We start from the raw sequence: 24,524 nt of genomic DNA, 5'->3' as shown, positions 1-24,524 counted from the left end.
AATCATTCTGGAATACTCATTCTCTGCAACGTTGTCCATAGCCTGTCATGATCCACACAGTTGAAAGCCTTTGCATAGTCAGTGAAGGACAGGAAAACATCTTTCTGGTATTCTCTGCTTTCAGCCAAGACCTACTTCAGAAGTGATATCCCTTGTTCCAAGTCCTTGTCTGGATCAGACTTGAACCTCTGGCAGTTCCCTGTCAATGTGCGGTTTCAGCCGTGTTTAAATTATGTTTACCAAAATTTTGCTTGTATGCGATATTACCTGATAATTTCCACATTTGGTTTTGTCAGTTCTCTTTGAAATGGGCACAAATGTGGGTTTCTTCCAATCTGTTTGCCAGGTAGCCATCTTCCAATTTCTTGGCATAGATGAGTAAATGTCTCAAGTGCTGCATCAGTTTGTTGAATGATTTTAGTCTGTATTTCATCAATTCCTGGAACCTTGTTCTCTGCCAATGTCTTCAGTGCATGTTGGACTTCTTTCTTCAGTACCATTGGCTCTTGATTATATACTATCTCATGATATGGTTGAACATTGACCACTTATTTTTGGTTTAGTGACTGTATTCTTTCTGTCTTCTTTTGATGCTTTCTGCATCATTCAGTAATTTGCCCATTGTTGTTGTTGTTGTTGTTAAGTACCATGGAGTTGGTTCCAACTCATAGTGACCCTGCACAGGGTTTTGAGGCTGTAAATCTTTACAGGAGCAGAAAGCCTCATCTTTCTCCTGTGGAATGGCTGGTAGTTTCAAGCTGGCGACCTTGAGGTTAGCAGCCCGAGTCGTAACCACTACGCTACTAGAGCTCCTTATAGAACTATTCAATATTGCAAGTCCTGGCTTGAGTTTTTCTTCAGTTCTTCCAGCTTGAGAAATGCTAAGCATGTTCTTCCCTTTTGGTTTTCTATCTCCACATCTTTGTACATTTCATTATAATACTTGACTTTGTCTTCTTGAGCTGCTTTTTGAAATTTTCTGCTTAACTCTTTTACCTCCTCATTTCTTCCATTAGTTTTATGATCTCTGTTTTTTTTGAGCAAGTTTCAGAGTCTCTTCTGACATCCATTTTGGTCTTTACCTTCTTTTTCTTGTTTTCTTAATGACCTTTTGCTTTTTTCCTGTATGATGTTCTTGATAATCATCCCTATAATTCTTCTGATCTTCAGTCATTGGTATTTAATGCATGAAATCTGATCTTGAGATGATTTCTAAAATAAGACGGGATATGTTCAAGGTCTAATTTTGGATTTTGTGCACTTTTTAAAATTTTCTTCAGCTTCAGTTTGAACTTGCATATGAGCAATTGATCATCTGTTTCACAGTTTACCAATGGCTTTGCATTTTTTAATGATATGAAGGCTTTCCATCGTCTCTTTCCACACATATAACTAATTTGATTTCTGTGTATTCCATCTGGTGAGGTCCCTGTTTATGGTTATTGCTTAAAAAAGAGATTTTCAGCGAATAAGTCTTGATCTTGCAAAATTCTTTCATGCAATCTTCATTGTTTCTTTCACCAAGGCCATGTTTTCCAACTACTGATCTTCTTTTTCCCAACGTTTGCATTCCAATCACCAGTAATTATCAGTGCATCTTGGCTGCATGTTTGATCAATTTCAGAGGTTGGTAGAATTTTTAAATTTTAACAACTGTTTCACCTTATTTTGAGTTGTGCCCCCTCAGCTAATGAAGGTCCCGAAAGCTTTACTCCAATTGTGTCATCATAGTCAACTCTACTTTGAAGGTAGGTCTTACCCAGTCGTATTTTGAGGGCCTTCCAACTTGAGGGGTTCATCATCCAGTAGTATCTCTGACAGTGTTCTTTTGCTATTCATCATACTTCAATATTCAGTATTCTGGTGCTATCTGACTTTGTTCTACTGATAGTCATAAGGTTTTCATTGGCTAAATATTTGTAAGTAGTCTGCCTTTCCTTCTTCCTCATCTGTCTTAGTCTGGGAGCTAAGCTGAAACCTATCCACCATGGGTGTACCCTGTTGACATAACTTTCAGCTTCATAGCAACACACAAGTCATCAGACATACTGATAGACAAGTGGTGTTTCTTATGACTTACTGTAGGTGGGATGAATAAAGACATGCTGTAGAGAAGGTGGATTGTGTTGGTTTTGAGGGAATATTTTTGGTTAATACTGAAAGTGACCCTAGGAGTTTGGATGTAGATTTCTCCTGCTTTAGGGCAGCCCCACATGGGAGTTCTAAGTTGGTAAGATTATGCATTGAACGTGGAAGCCATACACAAGGTAGGCCAGTGCTCAGAGATAATGTTTACTGAGATACACCAGTATCTCAGTAAGAGATATGGGTTATGGTTGACCAGTGTATTTTGACCTAGCTGATGAGGAAATTGCTGAAGTGAAGTACTTAAACATGCACCCTATTGAGGATGTAATAGGCAGAAATAAGATTATATTTTCATAATGGAGATAAATTGGTTTCCTTTCTTTGACATTCTTTTTTATTAGCTTTTTTACAGCTTCTATTGACATGTTGAAATAAGTGTAGGGGCTTACTAATTGGCATTTCTCTAGTGTTTGTATGTAGTCATAGAAATTATTTTTTTGAGAACCCTGATCTTAAGTCATATAATACACTCTGAAAAGATCTAGTGGTTTTACTTAAGCTGCTAGAATTTACTGAATGTTAAATTCCTATAACTACATACTTCCTCTTCTATTAATAAATGAATGCTTGTTTCCACAAGGACCCAGTGTTTCCTGAGGCAACAGTTTGTTGATTCCTTTATTTTGTTTTCCTGATTTAGTAATGGAGAAATGACATTTAGAGCCCTTTGAAATTGTTCATACAGGTGAATACATTTCCTTCTGAGTAAAAGGAGAAATGGAATGTAAATGTTTCCTTCCTGCTGTGATGACTGGTAGCTGTGTTATTCTTTCAATAGTGGGAACCTAGGAGGCTCTCAGAGCCAGCAGCAGTGGGAAGGTGGGTGTACTGTGGTGCTGATATCCATTATTTTCGGGGTGCTGTAGATCCTTTTCTCTGGGGATCTTTTTTCTCTAAATCATATATTTACCTAATAAACCATGTCAGGGGGAAAGATAAGTGCCTTCATTATGTGTATGTGTGTGTTTTAAATTATTAAAAAAAAAAATCCAGCCTCGTGTAGATCTCCATGAGGTGAACTCCCGCATTCCCATGTAGATTTAACCATATTTTGGGTCATAGACTCCTGAGACAGTTATGAAAGCTAGAACTCTTGCTTTTACAGGCTTTCTTTTCCAGATGAAGAACTTACGCTTACCCGAGTACCCTCCAGTGCTCTTATATCCTAGAAGACTGACTCAGAATGTTAGGGGGGCAAATCACAGTTGCTTTTGTTGGAAGTCATGGAGCTAGCAGCTTGCTTATTGTCAGTATTGTTTCCCTCTCTTCCCTCTGGGCCCATGATTTTTTTGTTAAGTGCCATTGAGTCATTTTTTACTTATAGCAACCTTTATAGGGAAGTCCTGGTGTGGTGCTGTAGGATAAGCTCTGGACCAAGGTCAGCGGTTCAAACTTACCAAGCACACTTCGGACCCCCTCTACAGGGTCACTGAATCAGAACTGATACGATGGCACTTAACAACACTAGCGTAGGGTTTTCGAGGCTGTAAATCTTTGCAGAAGTAGAAAGCCTCATCTTTCTCCCGTGGAATGGCTAGTGGGCTCAAACCAACGATCTTGTGCTTTGCAGTCCACTGCTTATCTTACAGAGTACCATGCTCCAGGGCCCATACTAGGCCTCAATACATGGGGTAGGAGGGTGGGACAGGGACATGGTAGGTGGGTGGGCAAGGGGACATGCATGGTAGGAGGGAGTGGTAGGAGAGTAGGAAAGATTAAAAAGTGCTGTTGCTGTCTGGGGATTGAAGAGTAAATGTGATTGGAGTTGAATTTAAACGACTGAATTCCCTGCTATTATTTGCGTCTGGCTAAATTGCTGGTTAAAGACCTCTGCTAGAGGCAGCTCTTACTCTTGCTCCCTCACTGGTTTAGCTGTGTCACTTACCTCAGTTCACTCTGTCTGGAGTTTGTCTAATTTCGCAGCTGAGGTACCAGGTGAAGAGAGCTGTTGTATCAGAACCCATTCATAATATCTCTTGGGAAACCAACTTTAGTCTACAAATGGAGTGACCACAGTATCTGCTCTAGAAAGCTAACCTGCTGTGAATGAATCCCACTTTGATGACTAGTTGGGGGATGGGGGGTAGAGTGGGGTGGGGTGTGTATGTTTGTTGTTCATCAAAAGTGTCTGATTGCATTTTAGAAGTCCGCTCTGAACTTGCTGTGGGAGAAGTGTTGCAGTGACAACGTAGTGGTTCGAACAGCCTGCTGTGAAGGTTTGGTGGCACTTGTTGCCCAGGGTCATGTGGAATTCAGCTATGTTCTCAATGGGACACTCAACCTGATTCCCTCAACCAGGTACGTTTTTCTCTATGCTTGATTAGTCAGTGATTTCAGTTTTCAGAAAAATGTTCACTAATTGACTGTTAAGGGTCAACATGCATCTAATTTGCCAACTGCTTTCCTTTCATTTAGAGTGTTATGCAATTCATATTTCACATGTGCTGAAATGATGCTAAGTTCAAACCCTACAGTTTAGAATTTGTGATCATTTGCTCTACAAACAGTCCCCGGGTTACAAATGAGACCCATTCCTGATTGTATCTTTAGGAATTTGGAGGTAAGGTGGTACAGCCACACAGTCTCCTATTTAGTCTTACATTAGTGCCAGATACACTTGAAGCCTTTTCAGTGATTCAAAAGCTGCACATGCAGCAATTCAAGGTGATTGTGATGAAGAATTTGTTTTGAGTAGGGACTGGTTCAATCATTTCAAAGTGATGGCAAATTTACATAACATGAAAGGACAAGTTGAAGTTGTTCGTAAGTTGGAAGTGTGTTACCCTGTCATTGCTCCGTTTACTAAGAAAATACCTAAGTCATTTATAGCAACAATAGTAATAATGCCAATTCTAGACGTATGTTAAGAAAGAAGGCTGCCCATAAGCATTACTGCTTCCTGCATATGTACAGTTCATTGGTAATACTTGGCCAACCCTTGGTGTTTGTAGATATATGATAAAATACTAGCATTAATTTCTTTAAAAGTATTTTGTCTTTTCTCTGATTATTCCAAGTTAATAATATTTTGTTCTTTGGATTTATTTGGTATGATGATACTTAGTCCATCCAGTCTAAGGGTAATGGGATCACAAGGGACAAAAGGATCTACTCCATTCTGCAATAGTCAAATTGGACCAGACAGAATCCTCCCATGGAAGTGGGTGCGTCTCATAACGTGCTCCGTGAAAAGAAGGTGCTGCTTCGTGCTTAACAAATAAGACCTTGATTTATAAGTGGTCGGTTTTGCCTACTGTAAACCATTTGGGCTTCACCCTACCTCCACTCCCAGTTCCATCTATTCTCCCTCCTCATTTCTGGTAGAACTACTTGCTCTTTCCAATGTTTTTTGTTATCTTTATTGAATTATCACCAGAGTTGAATACTTAATCTTCTTTCCTGCCTTCTGTAGAGACAGAATATAGCATAACTGTTCATCTGTATAAGATGCCTTCCTGTGTTTGAAGTCTATTAGGCTCACTGACCTCTAGCTCTTTAGCCTTTCTTCATAAATCTTATTCTGTTCTCTCAGATTATCTCTTTGCATCTTTTTGGGTCCTTCCTCATTTTTTCTATATATTCTGCTATCTATAGTGTCAAGGGGAGTCCTGGTGTGGCGCTGTGGGCTAATGCACTGGACTGCAAAACCGATTTGAACCACAAGGTTGGCAGTTCAAGCTCACCATTCACTCCTCAGAAACCCTGTACAGAGTAGCTATGGGTCAGAACTGATTTGACAGTACTTACCAACAACAAAATAGTTATAAAGTCCAAACTATTTAGCTTGGTATATAATCTCTTCCCAGACTAGATCCAACCTACTATTCAAGTTGGGGTTCCTGTCTTTCACCATATGCAACCGTCCACTCTTCTGGAGCCTTTGCTCATCCTCTGCCTCTTCAGGGGCTCCTCTTTTTTCCTAACATCATCCATGTCAACCTTTAAGATTCAGCTCAGATGTCACCTTTCCTGCCCAGACAGCCTTTCTCTTCTCAGCGGGGTTACTTTTTCACAGTGTGATTTTCATTTACTTATGTTTTTATATATAGTACACTGTCTTATACTTAGTAGGTGATCAGATATTTCTAATGAGTAAGGGTTTGATCATAGCTAAAAGTACTAATTTATTTTCTTTCTATATATACGCACATTCATAATTATAGAAGCTATAGTGTAACCATACAAAAATTAGTTTGGGGGAGGCTTTTTAAAAGTCTAGTCTTTTGTGTTTCTTGTTTTCACTTACTTGTCCTTAAGAAGGTAACTATAATTTCTTTGCCTTGCTAAGTTGTTGTTAAGTGCCAGTGAGTTGGTTCCAACTCTTAGTGCCCCTGTACAGGGTTTCCTAGGAGCTCGTGATGGGTTTGAACAGCTAATTTTGTTGTTCGCAGTCCAGTGCTTATCCTACATCACCACCTCTTTTTATTTATGAAATGCAAATAATTGTATTGTTCTCCCCTAAATAGTTTTCAGGAGCCCTTGTGTTTCAGTGGGATTAAGCATTGGGCTGCCACCTGAGTGGTTGGTAGTTTGAAGTCACCAACCACTCTATGAGAAAGAAGATGAGACAGTCTGCTTCCACAATATTTTTAGCCTTGGAAACTCCATGGAGCACTTGTATTCTGTCCTGTAGGCTCTCTAGGAGCCAGAGCGGACTCTGTAACAGTGGATTTAGTTTATTTTGGTGTAAATCCTTTTCAAATGGCTACAAGTCTACAATCATAAAATCTACTTTTATTGTATAATCTGCCTACTTGTATTAAAAAGTTAGAACATCAGGAGCTAAGGATAATGTCTTCTATTAAGTGTTGGTTAGAATAGGATAAAGATCCCGGATGGCTCAGTGCTTAAGCACTTGATTTAACTAAGTGGAAAGTTGGTGTTCTGAACCAGCCGCTGCTCCCTGAGAGAAAGATGTGACAATCTGCTTCCATAAAGATTTGTATCCTTGGCAGCCATCTAGGGCAGTTCTGCCCTGTCCTATAGGGTTGCTGTGAGCTGGAGTCAGTCCGACAGCAGTGGGTGGTGGTGGAGGGTAGAGCAAGCTAGGTTTTAACCTTAATTCCAGAAGATCATCTTAGGAAATCATATTGGTGTGGGATATCACTCACACATCAGTATAAATCCATCATCACTACTGTGTTATCTATGTTGTTGTTGTTGTTAAGTGCCGTCGAGTCGGTTCCGACCCATAGCGACCCTGTACAGGGTTTCCGAGGGTGTAAATCTTTATGGGAGTAGAAAGCCTCATCTTTCTCCCGCGGAGCGGCTGGTAGTTTCGAACCGCTGACCTTAAGGTTCGCAGCCCGATTCGTAACCACTACGCTACCAGAGCTCCTTCTATATATGTTATAATTTATCAGAGATCATAGTTTTTTAATTAACATTTATTTTTTCTGAATAGATAATATATTCATATGCTATAAAATTCAAGAGCTCGTGTAAGGCAAAGTTTTTCTCATTTCCTTATTTCTCAATTTTTCTGTTCAGAGGCAAAAATACTACCAGGTCTTATTTTTATCTAAAGATATTCTGTGTATATGTAATAAAATTTATGTTTGTAATTTTTCTTTCTTAAAGTAGACATAATTGCCTGTTGTTCATTGTTGTTATTAAGTGCTGTTAAGTTGGTTCCGGCTCATAGCTACCCTGCAGAGGGTTTCCGAGGCTGTAAATCTTTGTGGGAGCAGAAAGGCTCTTCTTTATCCCATGGAGTGTCTGGCGGGCTCAAACCACCAACCTTGTGGTTTGCAGTCCAGTGCTTATCCTACACAGCCAGAGGTCCCAGTTTATTTTGCATTTTTTAGTTAAAAAATTATCTTGATCTTTCCATTAAATATACAGAGAGTTTTCTAATTTTTTGTAGCTACATAATATACCATTATATGGACTTGCCATGATTTACCAGTTACCTATTGTTTTTAATCTTTTAAATTACAAACAGTGCTTCAATGAAGAATTTGATGCATATGAGTGACTATTAATCTTCAACGTTCTTTGAAAATGTGACCAAGACATGGGCCAAAGCCTTGAATTTTACCATAAACAAATATGAGAATTTTAACAACAAAAGGATCCAGGAAAAAAGTTTTGTGATGTTTCCTGTTTGAGAATGTTCTTGTTGTCTACTTTATTAGACACAGAGTAATGAAAACTGAGTAGAGCCTGAAGCTAACTGATTTAATTTTTGAATCAGTTTGATCATAAAATGTGCTATATAAGTTCTGAGTTTTCATTATTGTTACCGGCATGGTAATAATTATCCATGTGTCAGAAAACAGAATTTTCTTGATTTACTTTTTTTCAAGTAGCAAAACTTTGTGGTTTGTAGTGATAATAAAGACTATACTTTGCACTCTTTCTGTTTTGTTTATTTAAAAGAGAAAAGGAAAATGAGAATCAAAGAAAGAAGCTAATTAAAAACAGAAGACCCAGACAGACTTCTCCAATACTGTGGAAGGAATCTTCTAAGGCAGAAAACCATCTCCAGCTTCAAGATCTAAAAGCAGGAATGACTTTGTCTTTTTTGTATGCTTCTTGGCTGAGATACTCTGGGTTTTCAATTGCTAGTACTTATGTTTCTCTATTTTTCTTTTTAAAATAGGAGTTTATTGGAATCCTGGGAACAAAAGCTACATGATGATTACTGATTTAAAGATATACTTCTGAAATGTTATCTTTTTATCCTGCCTACCTATTAACCTAACAACCTTCAGAAACTGAAAGAGAGGCAGAAAGGTAGAGAGAAAGAGAGAGAGGGAATGAACACATTGGTTGTGAGCAGTAGCCCACTACAGAACAGAGCTCAGGAGACTAGCTTCACGAGGTCTCAGCCTTGCAGGAGATGTTCAGTGCTGGAGAGAAAGATGAAGGAAAAGATCACATCTCCCAGCCTTGCAACCTGCTGCTTAGTCCTTTGCAGGTCTAGTCCATAAAATTCCCAGGCATCATGTTAGATCCCCTCCTACCCTCTGCTGTTGTGGTTAAGTGCCATTGAGTCAGTTCTGATGCATAACAACCCTGCAGAGGTTTTCTGAGGAGTGGCTAGTGAGTTTGAACCACAGACTTTGTGCTTCAAACTGACCTTGTGGTCCAATTCTTATTCTACAACACCACACCAGGACCCAGGGTGACCCTCTTCCTCTTTAAAATCCAGCCCACAATTTGAGAAACATTCCTCTAGAGTCTGCTACAAAGTGTAGTCTCTCTTTGAAAAAAGACTTGACGTTTACAAAACTCTGATTGCCTAAACTTAAGGGAGTGGCTGGGAAAATGTCTGGCTCTGCTGGAGAGACTGTTCCCTTCAAAGGAATACAGTATTTTCATGTCTAAGTGTTCTTGGTTCAAAGCTGAGGCAACATGAAACAATTGCAAGCTAGGTTTTATAGCTTCTGTAAACAAAGAAATGAATTTAAGGGCTTGAAAATGTTCTTTTGATCAGTAAGTTGGTTTGGGGGGTGGGGAGGGAGAAGTTTTCCCTAGGGAGAGTAAAGGCAAGGACATTATTAATTATTATCCCCAATCGCATGTGGATTTGGAAGAACTTAATGAAAATTTAAGTGAAAGAGAATGGTATATGGTACAGTGTACTTTTCTAGTCCTTTAGCTTGTTTTGAGTTTAGATTTAAAAAAAAAAAAAATTTACTGAGTTTATCCTAAGGTAAAGTTGACAAAAGCAAGAAGCTTCCTATTTTTATTTCATTAGATTTTCCCCCTTAACTGCATTAGCTTCTAGAAAGCTCATACAGCCATTGTTACAGTTGCTTAGTAACAGGATTGTGAATAACAACTTTACTCTCTTGTGAAACCAGGTATTGGGTTTTTGATATTGAGGTGTCATGACAGCCTTTAATTTCAGCTCAACTGCTTTCCAACTGTCATTAAAAACCACTGTAGAAGAACCCGGGTAGTGCTTGCTTTGTATGCCTATTTTGCTTCCAAATAGGTAAGGGACATCCAGTTGGTGGGTTTGGTACATGTGGAAAATTAAGTGCAGTTTTCTGCGATTCCTAAAATCTATATGACAATCTACTTTTTATGAACATCTGCTAGAATATTAAAGATTCCTAATTCTGATGGAAGCTGTAAGACTGGCTGAGTCTTTGATCATGGTTGAAGGTCCAGTGGCTAAGTGTGAGTTTGAGACTTAACTGGAGTTATGATTTAGGATAATTAAATGAATTTTTTTTTTAAAATCTCTCAGGGTCTTCTCTCTCTCTCTTTTTAAATAAATCCTGTCCCTTAGGAAGCATGATTATTTTGCTATGTACGAAATGGCTAGAAACCCAGGAGATGTTTTCATCTCTTGTCATATTATGGAAGTTTCTCTGTACTATTTAGCTTCTTCCACTTTATTTTATTTGGGAGGAGTAGAAGAACCAAGGAAGAACCGCTTTTTGAAGTTTCATTCATGATTAAAGTAAGCCAGTCCCGATGGGCTGAAGGCAGTTGTGTTAATCTGCGGCAGTCAGAGCGGAGTATTCATGAGTGCTTGTATCTGTATGATGCCAGGGCTCAGTTGGCCCTTACCTGAGACTGACAGAGTCACCTGATCACCCTTGTTTCTTAATCTGATCTTTTTAAATATTCTTCATAAGTCTTTTAATTTATTTCCAGATGTTGGTCTTTCCCCCCCTCTCAGCCCTCGACCTCTCTTTGAAATCTGAGAATGTCTCTGAATTTGCAGCTCATAACACTTTTCTTATTTAGGACATTCTGACTCCCTTTTTAAAAACAAAACAAAACACAGTTTACTGTGCGTTAGCTGAGAATCTACACAGCAAATTCATTTTCCATTTACTAGTTCATACACAGATTGTTCCATGATATTGAGTGCAGTCCCTACAATGTACCAGCACTCCCCCAACTTCCGCCCTGGGTTTCTCATTTCCACTTGTCTGCTTTTCCTTCTCCTCCCTGTCGTCTCAGCTTTGCTTTTGGTCTGTTCTATTTTTATTTTTTATTTATGTTAGCTATATCATGTTGACATCTTTGTCACAGAATCTTTCATTGTAAGAATGATGTGTTTATTCCAAGATGTCTCTAGGTGATTTAAGAAAAGTAACTACTGAAACATGTTACTTTCATAATGAAAAAATTCTTCAAATGTAATCAGGTTGTTTCTGGTACTTAGAAGATGAATGAGCATACAGAACTCTCTTAAGCAAAATCTCAGTCATTCTGCATCTCTGAGATCTTTTTTGTTTTTAAGATTAAAAAAAAAGTAAACATAAGACTCTAAAGTAGTTTTTATTGCTCCTTGTATGTATTTGCCTCTGTTTCTTTTCTCATAATAGTTTTTAAATGAGTTTACAAAATGATTTGATCACTAATTTAATGGTGTGGCACTGTAGGGTAAGCACTGGACTGCCAACTACAAGGCCAGCAATTCAAACCAGCAGCTGCCCCTCGGAAATCCCACACAGGGTTGCTATGAGTTGGAAGTGACTCGATGGCACTAACAACAACCGCAGTCACAGCATTCTAATGCAGTAAAACAAGCCACCTGTTGCTGTTGACTCACTTCCCACTCATGGTTCTCCATGAGTGGGAGAGTACAACTGTGCTTCACACGGTATTTTTGGAAGTAGGTTGCCAGGCTTTTCTCTCAGGTGCCTCTGTGTGAACTAGAAACTCCAAACTGTCAGTTGATAACTGAGAGTATTAATCATTTGTGCCACCCCAGAATTCTAATCTAGCGTGTCATAATCTCTTACTTGCTTGTTACTTATTGTGCTTAAGGCTGAACAAGTGTCCTCTTCAGGGATCTGAAATCCTTTCTAGTGGACTATATGTTTGCTGTTGATTACTATTCCTTTCTTGGTGATGGTGATGGCTGTGTGCTAACAAGCCAGTTCCGACTCATAGTGACCATGGATAGCATGGGTGGGGAGGCTTTTTTTCTGTCAAAATTTATAATATCATTTGTGGGCCATACAAATTATCAGCTTAAAAATTAACCTGTTAGTTGATAACGAAAAGAAGAGGGAGAATACAAAATCAATCATTGGTTAACTCTAGCATGACTAAATGAATCCTACTCTCCCCATTTGTAGTCCTGGTATGAAACTGTGGAATAAGCACTGGACTGCTAATCACAAAGCTGGCAATTCAAACCCACCAGCCACTCCTAGAACTCCCTCTATAGGATCATTTGAATCGGAGTTGACTCCATGGCACATTACAAAAACAGCAGCAACAGCTCTCCTCTTACATTGATGATCTAATATGGTTCATAAGGTGCTCTCAGACCTGCCACCCACCTACAGACATGATTACTTTTGAAATTTAAATTAAGTAAGCTAGGCTTCAAACAAAAGATTGGAGCTATAAGGTGAATAAAAGCCACTGACAGGATTAATTTTGGAATCAGAAATATTTGTACATCAAAGTTGTTATTTTGTGGTAGAAAAACCTTAAAATAAGATATGCTATTTAATAAATACATGAAAAATAGCCTATTATATTTGGTCAAACATTTAATTAACTCATGTGGCGCTGTGGGCTAATGGCATCAGACTGCAAAGTTGTTTGAAATGCAAGGATGGTGGTTCAAGCTCACCAGCTGCTCCTTGGAAACCCTATACATGATCTCTATTGGTTGGAATCGACTTGACGGCACTTAACAACAACAATGTGATGGCTGGAACTGTGGTTTCTTTGGCAGGGCCAGACCAAATGAGTTCATGGGCCAGACGTTCCCCACCTCTGCTGTATAGTGTTTCAGAGACTGTAAATCTGTGGGAGCAGAAAGCCTCATCTTTTTTCTGTGGAGCATCTGGTAGATTCGAACCACGGACTTTGTGGTTAGTAGTCCAGTTTGTAATCCACTACGCTACCAGGGCTCCTTATTCTTTTCTAGCTGGTCACATGCTTCCTATTTATTCCCATGATAGCCAGGGATGTCCCACTTTTGAGTAGCTCTTGTTATTATTATTCTCAGTACAAATCCAGGTTATTCCCATCCAATGCCAAAAAAGTCTGAGTACTAGAAAGTACTTCTTATTTGGAATATTTTGAAAGCAAATAACCAAGTATCATTTCAAGTCTTTCAAAAGGAGACGGAACATATGTAAGTAATACTTAGTGTTGAAATCAAATGAACCTGACACCAAGGAAACTTAACACAGATTCATCTCCTGCATAATAGTAATTGTGCCATATTTACTTAGTGTAAAGCAGCTTATATGGCTAGTTTTTATTAGTATATTTTGCACAGCCTGACCAACATTTTTCTTTTCTGTTTTTATTTTGGGAACTTTCACATTATTATTCACCCACACACTCTCTCTCTCATGATAAGATCTGGGTCTTGGATCTGATGCCCAGTGAAAATTGAGAGTTCTATTTGCATTGTCTCTCAACACTATGCCTGTGGCTCAGGACTAACATTCCTTTTGCTTTCCCTTAGAGGGTTACTTAAGTAAATTCAGCTTTTCCTGGCACCTATCCAAGAAGGGATATGTTCTATCTGATCATTACCAAAGGCCTTTTGGTAATAAAAAGTCTGAATTAGAAGACTGTGGCTATCTGTCTGGTATGTGGCTTGTACCTTTGCTAAGTGGATATAGGATTTGTGGAACTAATGGGGAAAAGATGTGATGGAAACTAGCTTTGCTTTCTAATGCTGTTATAACAGAAATAGTACCAGTGGGTGGCCTTAAAAAATATTAATTTTCTCACTGTTTGATAAGTATAAGGTCAAAATCAGGATCTTGGCTTTGTTGATTCCTTTCTTGTCGGAAGTTGCAAAAAAAAAAAAAAAGATGACACTAATAATAACTAACTCCAACAGCCCTTGCCACTCAGCTGGGTTCAAAAATTTATTGCAATAACCATATAGAACTCAGAAATGCTTGAGGCACCTTTGTTCCAGTCTGGACAGCCCCTCCTCCATTGTGCTCAAAGGAAGGCCTCTCCCTCCTGGTCAATAATACAAAGCTTTTTTAGGACTGCTGATAAATGCCCACAGGACACCCTACTCCACTATAAAAATACAACCTTGGTGCACACCTTTCTTGATTTTAAACCATTCAGTGTCCCCTTGTTATGTTTGAACGACTGTCTCTTGGTTTGTGAACAGGTTCCTCATGAGTACAATGAAGTGTTCTGGAATACCCATTCTTCACAATGTTAACAATAGCTTATCGTGATCCATACAGTCAAAAGACTTTTCATAGTCAATAAAGCACAAGTAAACATCTTTCTGGTATTCTCTACTTTCAGCCAATGTTCATCTGATGGCAGCAATGATATCCCTCATTCCATGTTTTTTTTATCTGAATCTGGCTAGAACCTCTGGCAGTTCTGTGTCAATGTACTGTTTCAGATGTTTTGGGGTTATCTTTAGCAAAATTTTACTTGCATGTGATATTAATGATATTGTCCAGTGATTTTCGCATTCTGTTGGGTCACCTCTCATTGGAATGGGCACAGATATGGATTTCTTCCAGTCAGTTTAGCTAAGACTTCCAGATTTCTTGGAATAAATGAGTGAGTGCCTATAGTGCCACATCAGTTTGTTGAAAGATTTCAATTCCATCAGTTCTCAGAACCTTGTTCTTTGTCATTGTCTTCAGTGTACCTTGACTTTTTCCTTCAGTACCATTGACTCTTGATCACATGCTACCTCTTGAAATGGTTGAAAATCGATCATTTCTTTTTGGTACAGTGACTCTTTTTTTGATGCTTTCTGCTTCAAAATTTTGTCCGTAGAAGCCTTCCACATTGTAAATTGGCGTTTGAATTTTTCCTTATTTCAGTTTGACATGGTCCTCCCTTTTTTTTTTTTTTTTTTTTTAATTCCAGGTCTTTGTACAGTTCATTAAAATACTTGACTTTGCCTTCTTGAGCTGCTCTTTTAAACTTTCTGTTTACTTCTTTTACCTCCTCTATTCTTCCATTTACTGTAGCATCTCTAAGCTGGAGAAGAAGTTTCAGGGTCTCTTCTGACATCCATTTTGGTCTTTTCCTTCTTTCTTGTCTTCTTAATGACCTTTTACTTTCTTGTTGTATGATGTCATCCTACAGCTCTTGTGGTTTTCAGTTGTTAGTGTCTAAAGCATCAAATCTTTTCCTGAGATGATCTCTAAATTCAAGCAGGATATGTTCAAGGTCATATATTGGCTTTCATGAACCTGCTTTAATTTTCTTCACCTTAACTCTGACCTTGTATATGAGCAACTGATGGTCTGTTCCACAGTTTGCCCTGGGCCTTGTTTTGGCTGATGCTATGGATCTTCTTCAAGGAGCTCTGGTAGTGGTGACAAATCGGTCTGCAAACCGCAAGGTCAGCTGTTCCGCAGGAGAAATATGAGGTGTTCTGCTCCCGTAAAGATTTACAGCCTCAGAAACCCTGTATAGGGTTGCTATGAATTAGAACCAACTCCACGGCACGTAACCACCAGCCACCATGGATCTTCTCCACTGTCTCTTTCCACAGATGTTAACAGTTTGATTTCTGTGTACTCCACCTGGTGAGGTTTATGTATATAGTCATCTTATATGTTGTTTGAAAAGGTATTTGCAATGAAGAAGTCCTTGGTCTTACTATTTTCTATCATGCAATCTCCAGCATAGTTTCTATCATCAAGATCATCTTTTTTTTTGTTATTTAAAGTTTTAATTGTGAGTTGAGTGAAAGTTTACAGGTGAGATCATCAGTTTTATATTCAACAAATGATACACCTGGTTTCATTACCATGATTATAATCCCCATCATGTAACATCAGTTAACAGTATTTCTCTCTATTCATTTTAGCTCTTTTTTTTTTTTAACACTCAAGCATATATAATAAATTACACCACCAAAGGGCACACTCTGCAAGCCTTCCACCTGGCCACCAGTTCTCAGTTCCTCTCTTCCCATGAGTCTATAGTTCTCAGCTGCTTCCTCTCTCCACGTCCCCATCTCTGCTTCCATCTCTGGTGTTGCTGCTTCTCTGGATAAGGTCTTGCAGTCTGCTTGTGCTCTTCTTCCTTGGTGGTCCTAGGGTCCTCTGTTCCTGGACTGTATGATTAACTACTCCTCCGTTTTTGTTACAAAACTTCTACCTTTACAATTGTGACAGTCGCAATTAATCATGATAACAATTACTCACTATGAGTCTTAAGAATCTTATCCCCATCTCTTTTTACCAGACCCATCTAGACAAGATGAAGATCATCTCTTCCAACTACTGATCCTTCCTCCTTGTTTCTAACCTTTGCATTCCAATCACCAGTAATTTTCAATGCATCTTGAATACATGTTTGATCAATTTCAGGCTGAAGAAGTTGGTAGAATTCTACAATTTCATCATCACTGGCTTTAGTGGTTGGTGTGTAAATTTGAATAATTGTGGTTTTAGCTGATCTTCCTTGTAGGCATATGGATATTATCCTATCACAGACAGTGTTGTACTTCAGGACAGATCTTGAAATGCTCTTTTTGATGGTGAGAGTGACACCATCCCTCTTCAACTTGTCATTCCTGTCATAGTAAACCACACAATGGTCTGCTTCAAAAGAGCTAATACCAGTACATTTCAGCTTACTAAGGCCTACGAGATCATCTTTTTTGTATCCCATTTAATTTTTTGACAGCTTCCAATTTTCCTAGATTCCTATTTTATACATTCCATGTTCTGATTATTAATGGATGTTTACAACTGTTTCTCCTCATTTTGAGTTGTGACCCATCAGCAAATGAAGAAAACTTCATTCCATTTGTGTCATCACAGTCAACTCTACTTTGAGGAGGCTGCTCTTCTACAACTTGAGGGGTTTATCTTCTGATACTTTATCTGACAGTATTTTGGTGCTATTCATAATGTTTCAATATTCAGTATTCTGATGCTGTCTGACAGTGTTCCACTGCTATTTGTAAAGTTTTCAATGACTGAATATTCGAGAAGTAGTCTGCCTCTCCTTCTTCCTAGTCTGTTTTAGTCTGGAAGCTTTGCTAAAACCTGTCTTCCATGGGTGTATCCTGCTGGTATTTAAAATCCATTGGCAGAGCTTCCAGCATCATAGCAACACACAAGCCATAATACGACAAACTGACAGGCAAGTGGTCAATTTATGTATGCTTGATGGCGCTAAACAACAACACCATATGTGTAAATATACATATATATAAATGTAGCCATTTCACATACAAATTTGTATGTAGAAATAGCCATAAACATACCTACATGTGTTTGTGGGTGTACTGCCACGTGACTTCTTTCACCTGTTTAGCATACATATTTACTTGTGTGTCCATTCACAAATTATTGCTGTTACACAAACAGACACAACAACAACCCAACCACTGACTCATAGTGACTTTGTAGGACAGAGTAGAACTCTTCTGTAAGGATTCTGTGGCCGTTTCTTTAAGGACAATTACCTCATCTTTCTCCCACAGAGTGAATAGTGGGTTCAAACTGCCGACCTTTCAGTTAGCAGCCAACAACTAACTTACTGTGACCCCAACGTTCCTTATATTTACTCTTGTTAAGTGCTGTCAAATTGGTGCTGACTCATAGTGACCCTGTACAGGGTTTCTGAGGAGCAACTGATGAGCTTAAACCACTAACCTGTGGTTAGCAGTCCAGTGCTTGTCCTGTAGCGCCACACCAAGACTTGTCATTTGCCATTTAATCGTGTGCCTCTCATTTCTTCTGTTGTCTTGGTCACATTGTGCTGACTTTCTTCATACTGCGTATTGCCTTTCCTTCTCCATTATTAGCTTGTATGTACTTTACACAGCCTGGGTGTAGTGCTGTACTGCTAGCTGCAGGGTTGGTGGTTCAAACCCACCAGTTTCTCCTGGAAAACCCTATACGGAGTCGCTATCAGTCAGAACTGTCTCTCAATAGCACTTAATGATAAACAAATATCTAGTTAGTGATTTTCCTTCCCTCCCCTTCCCATTCTTGGCAACCATCAAAGAGCATTTCATTTTGTGTGTAAACCTATTCTTGATTTTAAAGATAATCATCTCATACAACATTTGTCCTTTGTTGTTGTTGTTAAGTGCTATCAAGTCAGTTCCTACTTACATCGACCCTTTATAGGATTTCCGAGGAGCAGCTGGTGGGTTTAAACAGCTGACCTAGTGGTTAAAAGTTCAGTGCTGATCCTACAGAACCATACTAGGAGCTATTTTTCTGTTTATGATTCACTTAGTTCACGTAGCATAATGTCCTCCAGATTTATCCATGTTGTGAGGTATTTTGTGTATTCAGTGCTGTTTTTTATCACTGAGTAGTAAGTATCCCATTGTTTGTATGCACCGCAGTTTTTTTTACCCATTCACTTGTTGATGAACACTTCGATTGTTTCCATGTGTTATTCCAAGCAGGAATAATGGCTGCTTGTCTCTTCCTGTCACAGCTCTGATTTTCTTCAGGATCCATATCTAGGGGTGGGGAATGGGACTTTCTCAGGAGAGCTACTGTTATTTCTAGTTTAGTCAGTCATCGTGGCCTTAACTTGCCACCTTGCTGGTCAAAGTAGAGTAAAATGCAGTTGACACAGTGTCAATGTGAGAAAAGCTAAAGCTCAACTTGACGTCTGTTAGAGAATACACACAGGCAAAGAGAGCTGGTGGGAAAGTCTTCCCGCAGTGCTGAGACCTCTGGTAAGCCGAGGGTCCAAACCGGAGAGAAAATATATACATATGATATATGTCACAAGATTGATCCATGAGTCTAAACGTCATGGTCGTAAGAGGATTTGTATGAAAGAGAAAACTTACGGTTCTAAATACAGTATTGAGTGCTTTATCAATCAGAGAAACCTCAATGCTCATCATAGAATTCACTCAGGAACTAAAACCACATGCATGTCTACAGTAGTGCTGTGTAACAGAAATAGAACGCCAGCCACAAATATGAACCACATATGGGATTCAAAATATTGTAGCCACATTAAAAAACATAAAAGAAACAGGTGAAATTAATTTTAATAATATATTTTATTTAGCTCACTATATATGAAAAGTATTATTTCAATATGTAGTCAATATAAAAAATTATATATGATAGTTTGCATTCTTTTGTATGTCTTAAGCCTTTTAAATCTAGTGTATATTTTATACTTTACCACTTCTTAGGGATTGGTAGCCACATTACTAGTGCTCAGTGGCCACATGTGACTATTGGCTACTGGATTAGATAGCAGAGATCTACTATATGACCAAACTTGTCTGTTGGCAAGCCATAAATGCCACAGAAGCTGCACTTATAATAGCTCATGTAAAGGCCCCAAATGATTTCTAGTTAAGTCCGATTCTTGTTCTAGCCCAAGAATAAAATAAACAGTACTTTATAATGTATTATATCTTGAAAAGTAAATGACTACTCATATTTAAAGTACTTAGCTCATAATGTTGTTGTTAAGTGCCATTGAGTTAGTTCCGACCCATAGTGACCCTAAATAGGGTTTCCGAGGATCAGCTGGTGAGCGTGAACCACCGATCTTGCGGTTCAGACTAATTTTGCAGTCCAGCGCATTAACCCACAAAGCCACGCGAGGAATCCTAGCTCATAATATATGCTCAGTAAATAGTCAGATCTGACTGGTTGGTCCCATTGCATAGCAACTCTACATAGGGTTTCTGAGACTTTAAATCTTGTACTGCAGCAGAAAGCCTCATCTCTCTCCTGTAGCGTGCCTAGTGGACTCAAACTGCTGACCTTGTGGTTAGCAGCCCAGTGCGTAACCCACTACTTCACAACTGTGATTTAAGAATAATTGCGCTGTTTCCATTATACAACTAACCTTCTTTTATTTAAAAGATTTCTAGTTCCCAGGGAAATCCTTTCTAAAGAGTAGGAAATTATTTTTTATATACTTGCATAAGTAAAAAAGTATTGCCACAAAATCATAGAAACTTGATTCAAAAAAATATCAAAGTAGTAATCTATTTTTTCTCTGCATAGCCTTTGTCTATATCTATAAATTTCCAAAGGTGGTGTTTCTATCTCTCTAACTTTTCCCCTAATTATTCTGTTTAGTTCAATTTATACTACTTCAAAACTGCAGTTTCGCTATCCTTGAAGGACCCAAATCATATTCTTTTTAAATGTTCGTTGAGTTTTTTTGGGAAAAAATAGTCTGAAGGGGCAAGATCAGGACTGTAGGGTAGATGGAATAAGTTTTCCAACAAAATGATCATAGCACATTCCTTGCTAAGCTTGATGAATGAGCAGATGCGTTGTTGTGATGGAAAATAATTCCTCATTGAAACTTTCCTGGACTTTTTCTCTCCAATGCAGTTTTCAATTTTTTGATTAGTCCCCATGATTGTTCCGTATCTTTTGAGAAACACTATCAACAGTATCCCTTTGGAGTCCTAAAAACAGTCATCATAACCTTCTGAGCTGACCTTTTAGCCTTGAACTTAATTGACTCAGCAGATCCCCTCAGAAGTCATTGATTGGACATTGTTTTTTGAAGGCACCCTAACAAGATTGTGGTTGTTAAGTGCCACGGAGTAATTTCTGACTCATAGCGACCCTGTATAGGGTTTCCAAGTAGCAACCATAGACTTTACAGATAAGGACTCTTTTTACAATGGAACTTATTTGTTTGGTCCCCTCACTAACTTTTTTGAGCAGCTGATTCATTTCTTATGTTTGGTTATTTTTCATAACACCTCTAGTATTTATAAATGAAGGATGTGATAAGTCAGTATTGGTAACTGATGTGGTCACTGCCTGCAATTATGTGGCGTAATGTGTGGTTTGGGTTTTTCATAATGGTTGTCTCTCAAGAATATGGAGGGAGGTAATAGGTTGGTGGTTTGATTCCTCATCTCCACTTCTTTAACTGTGTTGGATAGAGAAAGTTTGCATGTAGATCTCTTCCTTGCTGTGCTAATAAGTGAGCTGGGGAGATGTGGGTAGCTACTGTTCAGTGTAGGTGACAAATGTCAATTCTTTTTAAATGGTAGGATTAAGCAACTGATTATTCACTCTACATCTATAATATTTAACACCTTGCTATATTTCTTTACAGGAATACCCATGGCTTGATAAAAACCATTGTGAAATTATTACAAATGCAAGCTTTTAAGGAAGCACAGGATGGGGAGAAGAATATTCAGGATATATATACTATTAGGTAAGCCTTTCTCCTGCCCTTTTTTTTTTTTTTTTGCAAATTTGCATACTAATCACCTGAGGATCTTGTTGAAATGAAGATTCTCTTTCCTTAGGTCTTGGGTGGGTCTATGGTTCTGCATGTCCCAACATGTGATGCATTTGGTCCCCTCACCGCACTCTGAAAATCCGTGCTACCAGCAGCTTCAGCATTGGACTTGTTAGGAATAGGAATGCATGTTTCAGGCCCCACCCCAGACTGTCTGAATCAGAAATGACATTTTTAGAATGATTCTCCAAGTGACTCATAGATACATTCAAGTTGAAGTAGCACTGGTTTGGATGATTTCCAAGCACAGTTAGACTGACACACATGGGTCATCATGAGCCAGGATCAATTCTACGGCAGCTAGATTGGTTTGGAAGGAGGTCAAAAGACATTTTCTATCATGCAGGGAAGCTGGTTTGTTCTCACTTTCATGTGAATTATTCTCCCTGTGTACAAGTGGTAGACCTTCACCATAATGTTTTACCTGTTTTCCTATTTATAACCTATTTTTCTGTAGTAGGTCCTTCTAACTGAAGTCTTATTTTCAACAGACAGTAGGTGCTAGGTGTGGGTAGAGGGAGTCTAGTTTGAGGAGCTGAAATCAGTCAGGTATGTGGAATTTGTCCCTGGATAGGTGGCGTATTAAGAGGTCCAGAATCAATCACCTGAGTTGGCATAATCCAGTAATGTTTATGGAGAGCCCTTATGTGAATGACTGTTTGGCACTGTAAATCAGTAAAGTGTAATCGAGTGTGTAAGAGCCTTAACTTCCTTCAAGGGGGGATTGTGGATGGCAGGAAGACAACAGGTGAGCCTGAAGAGCAGAATCCCCTCAAGAGAGCTATGATGACTTGAGTCAGGCATAAACTGTCACACTGTTTTAGAGCCTGTTTGCCACGTAATGGTTAACAGTATCATCCAGCTTTGGAGAGGCAACGGATGAGCTGTGTATGAAAGCATAGAAAGGATATTAGAAACTTAGAACTCCACTGAGAGGTGTTCCCTGGTTGTGCTGGCACATTGATTTAAAATGGAATTGGTACGGGCCATAGTTGTAAGCTTTCAGGGCATGAAGCTAGTCTCTGTTTTTGTTATAAAAGACTCTTCCAGTATATAGTTTGTGTTTAAATATTTCTTATTTCATTTTTTAATAATGTCTGATTGACTTGGATAATAACAATATAGAATATATGGTCACTTTCAGTGGATCAATTCTGAATTACATAAACTCTGCCCATATGGGAGTGAAGAGAGGAAGATGTGAGAACTCAGAATGTTAACCAATTGAGTCCCTTGGTCCCTGTGGACTTCCAGCAGTTCTGTAGAGAGTATTTTTTGTTGTGGTTGTTGAACCTAGAGCTCAGTGGCTCTCAAGCATCCTGTGTGTAAAAGTCACCTGGGGAGCTTGTTACCAGTACAGCTTCCCAAGCTCACTTGCCAAGAGATTCTTATTTATTTACTGAGTTTTGTGTGAGACGCAGAGTCAACATGTTTATCCAGCTGCTCAGTGTTAACGGATATAGGTCATTTGTGTATCACACTTGAGACATATTACTTTAGCCCATGGGAGCTTGATAGTGTCACAGAAAGCTACAAAGAACTCCTTTGGGTAGACCTGAGGGTGTCTTGAGTGGTTCCCTGCCTCTGTTCCACATTTGGGAGGTAAAACGTCTGTGTGTTCTTAAACATCAAGGCACCAAGTTCATCTTTACATATGAACCATGGACAATAGAGAGACTAGGAGCAGGACCAAAGAGCAGTTCTAAATAAAGGAAAGATAGTCCAAAAGAGAACAAGCTAAGTGTGGCTACAAGAGTGACAATGTAAGAGATTTGAACTTCATCATTCTGTGCAACGAAATAACTCCATGGCTCCTTAGCCTTCAACCCATATTGTTGTAGTTTAGTGCCATCAAGTTTCCGAGAATGGCTGGTGGATTTGAACCGCCGCCCTTGTGGTCCAGAGCATTATCTTGCAGGAGCACACCAGAACTCCGATCAACACATATCAGTGCTCCTCAAGGTCAGACAGTGGGTGACTGTAGGAGCAGGAGGGGAGGAGAAGCTCTCAGAAACTGAGACTGGTTTTCAGTGCTAAAGGAGCTTATCCCTTTGTGATACTTATGTCTGCAACATGGCCTAGGAATCTGCATTTTAACAAGGGCTTCACATGCAGGTGGTCTATTGACCATACTCTGAGAAACATGAGATGATTCTGTAACTAATAAAGTTCATATTGCTTAACCAAGTCCTCCTTCCTAGACAGTCTCTGTGTCTGTAGCACGATTGTTGTTTTTAGCTCCTCCCTGTCCCCATGTTGGCAAAACAAGATGCTGCCTGGTCCTGCACCACCCATGACGGGTTTCAGATCAGACTGTTGTGACCCATAGGGTTTTTCTTCCTTTGTTTGACTTTTAAAAAACTTTGGAATTAAGTGAAGGTCTACAGACCAGATCATCAGTTTTTGGGTTTTTTTAATGTTTTATTGTGAATTATATGATAGTTTACATGGGAGAACATTAGTTTTACATTCATCCTATCATCTATTGTTTCACTGCCATGGTTAAAATCCCCTCCATGCATCATCAACCAACCAAAGGGTATACACTACAAGCTTGCATCCTGGTCATCAGCACACAGCCCTTCACTCTCTCTGTCTAAAGTCCCCAGCTGTTCCATCTCTCCATGTCATCGTCTCTGCCTCCATCTCAGCCATCACTGCTTCTCTGGATAGGGTCCCGCGCTCCACTCTTCTCCCTTGATGGTCCCAGGGACTTCCGCTCCTAGACTGAAAAGTTAATAATTCCCCTCCTTGCTACAAAACATCTACCTTTACATTTCCCACCCTCACAAGCAGTCTTGATAACAATTATTCACTATTGTATCACAAGAGACCCATCCGCATTTCATTTCATCAGCCCTGCCTAGAAAGATTGGATATTACTCACTGGAGATTCTACCTTCCTCCAGGCCCTCTGGATCTAGGTTCCCTCTTGAAAGCTTGTAAGCCAGTCAATTCTTACCTTTGTAGTACCCCATTTTGGGTGTCAATGTCCAAGTTGCCCATCCCTGTCTACTCTGTGCATGGAGGGGGTGGCAATGATCCTTGCTGTAAGGATTTGTTCCCTCTTTTGAGCTACTGCATCCATAGGTGTAAGTCAAGTTCATCAAATTGTAACAGATTACTCTTTTTTTCCTCTTCTATCTTCTTCCGGTTGAGCTCTGATCATCCAGTCAGATCATCAGTTACATTCAACA

At 39.1% G+C, this 24,524-nt stretch overlaps 1 protein-coding gene across 1 annotated transcript in view; it reads left to right on the top strand.

The window, feature by feature from the left end:
- The window catches only part of FOCAD (focadhesin), a 354,257-nt gene that overhangs the window by 6,017 nt on the left and 323,716 nt on the right, over window positions 1-24,524 (top strand). Inside the window, exons 3-4 of the mRNA XM_006864465.1 lie at window positions 4,292-4,446; window positions 21,136-21,240. Of these exons, the coding sequence (XP_006864527.1) occupies window positions 4,292-4,446; window positions 21,136-21,240 (260 nt within the window). The remainder of the gene's footprint in view (window positions 1-4,291; window positions 4,447-21,135; window positions 21,241-24,524) is intronic.

The sequence above is a fragment of the Chrysochloris asiatica genome, unplaced genomic scaffold (assembly GCF_000296735.1).
Source record: "Chrysochloris asiatica unplaced genomic scaffold, ChrAsi1.0 scaffold00065, whole genome shotgun sequence".
NCBI classification, from domain to species: domain Eukaryota; kingdom Metazoa; phylum Chordata; class Mammalia; order Afrosoricida; family Chrysochloridae; genus Chrysochloris; species Chrysochloris asiatica.
Note: the sequence above shows the minus strand (reverse complement) of the source record. Positions and strands in the feature narration are given on the sequence as shown.